General features: G+C 34.7%; 1 protein-coding gene across 2 annotated transcripts in view; it reads right to left on the reverse strand.

Moving 5' to 3' along the window:
- Positions 2,094-6,431, reverse strand: part of LOC107638378 (7-dehydrocholesterol reductase) — a 5,363-nt gene continuing 1,025 nt past the window's right edge. Inside the window, exons 2-13 of one of the 2 annotated variants that reach the window (XM_016341613.2) lie at positions 6,189-6,411; positions 6,056-6,111; positions 5,489-5,591; positions 5,337-5,402; positions 4,595-4,708; positions 3,998-4,124; positions 3,738-3,838; positions 3,483-3,608; positions 3,277-3,341; positions 2,844-2,925; positions 2,684-2,766; positions 2,094-2,382 (exon numbers count right to left, since the gene is read on the reverse strand). In XM_016341613.2, the coding sequence (XP_016197099.1) occupies positions 2,316-2,382; positions 2,684-2,766; positions 2,844-2,925; positions 3,277-3,341; positions 3,483-3,608; positions 3,738-3,838; positions 3,998-4,124; positions 4,595-4,708; positions 5,337-5,402; positions 5,489-5,591; positions 6,056-6,111; positions 6,189-6,411 (1,213 nt within the window). In that variant the 3' untranslated portion in view covers positions 2,094-2,315. The remainder of the gene's footprint in view (positions 2,383-2,683; positions 2,767-2,843; positions 2,926-3,276; positions 3,342-3,482; positions 3,609-3,737; positions 3,839-3,997; positions 4,125-4,594; positions 4,709-5,336; positions 5,403-5,488; positions 5,592-6,055; positions 6,112-6,188; positions 6,412-6,431) is intronic. The other variant, XM_021120303.1, reaches the window with a different exon arrangement.

Genomic DNA, 6,431 nt, shown 5'->3' on the forward strand with positions numbered 1-6,431 from the left:
GAAAAATATTTTATATAATTATTTAATTAAATTTAAAAATTAGTTAATTTTATTGATATGATATTTATAATAGTAGATGAAAATTAACTCCAAATACTAATCAATTTAATACATGTTGATAAAATTGTGAAAGAATAAGAAAAGAAGAGAGGAAGAATATTATACTTTGGATTTTTTAATTGATTGAATTGAATTGTATTATGAAGGTAAAACTAAATATATATAAAGTATTGGCCTAAGAAATATAAAAATAAATAAAGATAAGATAAGAACAACTAAAGATAGAGTAAATAGCCAAATTGGTCCCCGAAAGATAGCCCATTCTGCAAACGAGTCCCCGTAAGAAAAAGATAATAAAATTTGTCCCCGAAAGTTTTAAAATTGGTAACGTTAGTCCTTGAGGTTTGGGACTGTTGTGTCAGGGGAAGCTGAGGCTGCTGAGTAACAGGAATTTCAGTTTGTTCATCTGGAGCAGCTACTGCAACTGCAGGTGGTGTCTGTATAGGCTGAGTGTGATCTTCCTTTTCTGCTTCTGGACCAGGTGCAGGTTGTGGTTGTTGAACAGCTGCAAGCTGCAATTGCATCATCCTTGCTTTCTCCTGAGCATCATCCTGCTTTTTCTTGCTGCAAGTTCTCTTGTTGTGGCCCACCTCTCCACAGTACATGCACCGAATTAGAGCATACTTCCTTTTCATTTTTGTGTTCGTGCCAGTGGGTCCTTCATCCTTGTCCTTCCTTCTATTTGTTGTTGGTCTGCTCTATCCCATTGTATAGTGTAATCTCTAGTGGCAGCCATAAAATGTTGCTTGGATTTGAAAACCATACTTACCTCAAACTTCAGATCACCAAATTTGGCCTTGTCATTATAATGTGGATACACAGCTGGCCCTTCATCTTCAGAGTCTAACTTATGGGCAGAATCTTCTGACTTCCACTCATCTCCATCTGATGAATCTTCCCAACCAAATTCGTCATCTGAATCTGAAATTACATGAAAATACCATCAGATTTGTGTAGAAAAACTACATTAGTGGAATCAGATCTGTTAAATAAGTAAATTCAATAACAGACACACAATTAATCACTATCGTCGGTCAAGCCTGGTCGTCGCCGTTCAATGCTTCGTCTTCCTGGAGGAAACAACTTGAGAGATGAAGGGACTGCAGGGGTTCTTTCTTTTCGGGAGAAGGATGCAACTTCAGAGAGAATACGAAACAGGGATGAAAACCAAGCGTTGTAAAGGAGCCCCTAAGAAAACGACGCCGTTTCACCCTTAGCCTACGTGTCACACTAACGGCCAGGTCAGCATATCTTCACGCCGTTACTGAAACATTTGACGGAAGGACTAACGTTACCAATTTTAAAACTTTCGGGGACAAATTTTATTATCTTTTTCTTACGGGGACTCGTTTGCAGAATGGGCTATCTTTCGGGGACCAATTTGGCTATTTACTCACTAAAGATAAGATAAGATAAAATAATAAAGACTAAAATTGTTGAGTTGAATTTGTGGACCATATAGACTAAGATGTAAGAGTAGTTTAATACATGTGAACAAAAAAGATTTTTTATTAAAATTCATTTTTGATACAATGACATTACATTATTTTTAATAAAAAAAACTTTATTTAACTATCCTTATGTTAATTATAATACAATATTACCTTTCAAAAAACATTAATGAATGTAGTATCTCTTGGTTAAAGAAATTGGCTCCTTAACGACATTTAAAAAGAAAACGAAAAACCTAATATATCTATCAGATCTTCATCGTAATTTAAGTCAAATAATGCTAGTCAAATAATGCTAGAAGACCATCAGTGAAGTATATTGTTAGATTATTATACTAAAAAAATTAAATTAAAAACATTGAATTAATAATTAAATGATAATAAAAAATAATAAATTTTGATAGTTATTAACATTTCTCGTTTAAGCCAGCTATGAGCTACCTGATAAGTTAAAACTGAAATGATTGAAAATTAATCAATATTTATCCGTCTACTATTTCTTTAACTGATTTATAGTTTAAAAAAATATCAATTCCCTGCTAAAACCGATCGATTTATGGGCGGGGCAAATACAGGTGGCGAAAGTTATACGCAACACGAAAGAGTAGATTGGTCATTGGTATATATGAAAGACGCAGCTAAAGGCGAAAAAAAGTCACACCGATTGCCTACAAAATCTGCTTCAATAATAATAATTACTTGATTAGTTCCAAGTCCTAAACTTTCTATCATAACAAGACAACCAACATCATCTCATCCAAGGCAAAACCGCAAAAGGTTCCACACTTGATTCATAACCATACTTCAGTACACGCCAGGAATGATTCTGTATGGGACCTTGTCGCAATATAGTTTCCAGTACTTGCCATACCTGCGCACAACATGAAATTCATCAACTTTACACCCAGATTTACAGATTTTTCCTAAATCTTTGGTAGTGAAAGTTTCCTCCAGCCATGCTTTTGTGTTAACATAAAATAAATAAATAAATAAAAATAAAAGTTTCTTTCTAGTTATGATGCAGTTATTTTTTATCCCAACACGTAAACATCAGATGTTCTCAAATCTATTTGCTTTTCTCAATTTATGTTTATATGAAGTAAATATGGTATACGTGTGTGGGTAAAAGAAAAATTTAGAGACAACACTAACAAATAGATCTTAATGCTTACTTGGATCTGCATCGATCATCATCCCTTTTTGCTCGGTCAAAGAGAAGGATGGTAAGAAATATCACATAGAAGTAGGGCAGAAACTGCATGGAAAAGAAAAAGAAGCCAAGTTCAACAATCTTCCAATTTTTAACATGTATACGAAAAAAGACACCCTTACATGATGGAATAGAGCCGGCACTGTCCAGAAGAAAGCAGATAGTATTTCCGGGACATAATGAAAATGACGAGCTAATCCCCACCTGCAGGTTCCACAAAAAAAGGTGTATTGTTTTAATTTAAGGATAGAAGACATGTACTCGAAGAAATTAATTCTGTGGCACATGCCAAATATCAGAAACAAGTCCTACCATAAGATTAAAACGAAAAATAACAACATTCGTATCTGGAAGAAAGCAAAAGTATTAATGTATCATCTTGTGGGATGATAATATATTTTATATCAACTGTCTGGGACCCCAATGGTAACAACAAAATGACGAACATAAACTACTCAATAATGGCGGGAAAGTAAAGTTTCAGCTCTCCAATACCTTGTTACTCCAGCAATCATTATCACAACTGTGTTTACATAATTTTAAGTTAAAACTTACCATCCAGACGTTAAAAGAAGGCTTCTTTTAGTTTCCCCGCTGGAAGTAGTATATGTGGCTTCTATCTGCAAAAACACAGTCATTATGACCAGATTATGAAAGTCTACTGGCAAGTAATTATACAAGTATTTAAAACATAAATACATTATATATCAAATAAAAATCCAACTGAAAATTACAAGATACATGAAAATTATCTATTACACCTTTGATGGAGCTCTTCCCCAGACCAAGCATTTTCCGTTTGTCCTACGAAATTCTTGCCTTTGCCTGTCACAATCATAGTTGATGTATATGCAAAGAATGCCGGCCACTAAAATAAACAGTGCTAGCTGGAAGATAAGGAGGGAAATTTTCAGAAACAAAGAGGAAAGCGAGAGGAAAATTAAATATAAGAATAAGGAAATCTAGTTGACAACACCACTTGAACAACTCAGAAAGATACAGGATGAGGATAATACCTGTGTGCCAAGAGTTACCGGATGGTTGACAAGATACATTCCGGGAGATGTATAGACAGATGGAACCCAAACTAAGCATCCCCAACAAATATAAAATCCAGCTGGCAGATTTAAGTGTTATAAGATTTAGTGAGACAATAAGTTTAAATACAATGGATACAAGAAATTTAGCAATAATAAGATTTCAAAAGACCATTATGGTAGAACAAAGTGAAACAAGGAGGATGTCTAACAAAAACAAGATTAGAGTGTATGTTAACCTCGATCATGAGCAATATCCATTGTGTTCCAGTATCCAGCTTCCCACCAGAAAAACTTGGTAACATAAACCAGCATTAACGTAGTATTTACAAGCATTGAGTCAGCTACTTTCCCATTTTCCTCATACTAGTTACACAAGAAATAAATACAAAAAAATTAGAAAATTATCCAACGAAGGAAATATCACAAGATGAAATTATCAATCAGTTGTTTCAGATTTATTGAGTACATGATCCCATCATATCCCACTCATGCTCCTGATAAGTCAGTAACAGTTGGGTCCATGGCAACCAAGTTTTACCAAATAAAGATAAAATTTATTCAAATCCATATCATAAATTAAATCCTATTACAAGACAAAGCAATCCAAAAGCTTCATCATAGCTTTTTATAAATCAGCTAACTTCCAACACCCCCAGGCTCAACTCGAGCTGCTGCTATGATGACGTATTAACAGCTAGAAATAAATACATAATCCAAAGGATCACTCCTGTGTATGTCAACTAAATTTTGGACAGTTAAACTTGCAGCTGATATTAGCAAGCACTCATTGGTTTAGTTGGCTTTATTCATATGATTGAAATATGAGACTCAACCTGCTTTATGCAATAGGTCAATGCAAGCACAGCCCATGACATCATTCCAAATCTGCAGTTTGTGAAAACTTTTATGTCAAAATGTTTTCCAATGCGCGGATAGAGCTCCATACCCTGCCACAATTGCATGACATTAGATTAGCATTATTTCAAAACTGTGAAATTAAAATCCATGTCTTGAGGTATTTTTCACATAGAAGCATTAAATCCAAAGTGGTTTCTTCTTATGTTGTGAAACCATGAAAGTGGAAAGTCAATTCTNCATTTGGTTTGCTTTTTCATTTTCTGTTTCCAGTCTTTCATAAAGGAAAAAGAAAAAACAAAGGAAACAACAAAATCTTGTTTTCACTTTTTACTTCACAAAATCCTAAAAACTGATAACACTAAAAATGAAAACAGAAAATGAAAACAAAGCAAACACACTCTAATAATTTCAAGTCTTTTATATTCACAACTAATGTCTTATTCAATAAGAATAATACAGCAAGTAATTTTTAACATTGATTCTTTGCACCTGACCCTCAGAAGGCAACATGAAACCAAGTGACAAAGAACAGAATAAGGAGTAAGGACACCTCTCATGCTACTCACTTTTGTTTTTTATTTATCTTTACATATAATTTTTTCCCCCACATTCACTTTCTCTTTCTGCAGCCCTTGCATTTCAACGCAAAAGGTAGATATCTAATAAGTTAATCTTTTTTAAACTCTTAATTCAAAATCAAAGCAGAGACTAATTTACCCAGTAAAAATCAATGATTATGTTCCCTGATGAGCCAGAATCAGTAGATGATGGTGCCAAATGACCCTGGCCAATATAACAATTCAGTCAGAAATTTCTATGTAGTGAACTTTTTATTAAACAAATAACATTTTTCAGCTATTCAGTCTCACTTTTATGTATAAGAAAATACAAAAGACAAAGCTCCCAAAGATGAGTGCTGAATATATCTCTCCCAAATGATCGTAAACAATTGTTGGGTTGAATATCCCAAACCTGAAAATTAAATGCAAAAAATTAAGTGTCAATTGTCCCTGGAAAAAGCATAAAAAGCAAAACATCTTGCTTCGCAGGAAAAGAGTTATAGACAATTTTCTTATAGAACACTTAGTAACTTCAACTCATTAGCTTATAGTATTTATGACCCTAAATAACACGAAAACGTACATCCGTTTGACATATCCCACAGAACTAAATTTCTATGTGATGTGAGCTCATATCTTGATAATTCCTGTCCTCTCAATTGAACAAATAAAACTAAAAGAAGTTTGCAACTTTCCAAAGCCTTGCACAGAATGGATGCAAACATAAAGAATCAAGTTAAATAAGCAGAAACGGTATATCATGGAGATGCAAAGAAAGGATAGTCATTCTGAGCGAAGAAGTAATTAAAGAAGGAAACGAATTCCAAGTTGTGGATCTTAAATGAGGCAGCAAGTGGATGAAGAAGAAAGGCTCACCACCAGAGAGCAAGATAAGTAAGCAATGTGACTAGATATGCGGCGACGCCATTGGCCTGTAGAATGAGCAAGGAAGGCGAAATCAGGTGACGTAATAATGAGAGGCATGTTATGTTATGATAATGTTGGTAACCTTGTAGAGAGGTCGGTTGCCAGCTGGAGAAATTGGGCCCTGAACGGACTTGCCGGGTAGAAGAAGCTGCAGGGCGGCCTCGAAGGCGGCATAGACGGCAATGATTTTGCATGCGGTGGCAGAGGGTTTAGGCCATATACTTATGAAGCCTTGGAGACCATGGTGTTTGAGATAAGAAAAAGCCTGTAAAATGGATCCATCGGCATGAGTCATTGTGTACCATCTGCATCGTCAGTAAGTAGA

Source organism: Arachis ipaensis, chromosome B04 (genome assembly GCF_000816755.2).
Source record: "Arachis ipaensis cultivar K30076 chromosome B04, Araip1.1, whole genome shotgun sequence".
In the NCBI taxonomy this organism is placed as follows: domain Eukaryota; kingdom Viridiplantae; phylum Streptophyta; class Magnoliopsida; order Fabales; family Fabaceae; genus Arachis; species Arachis ipaensis.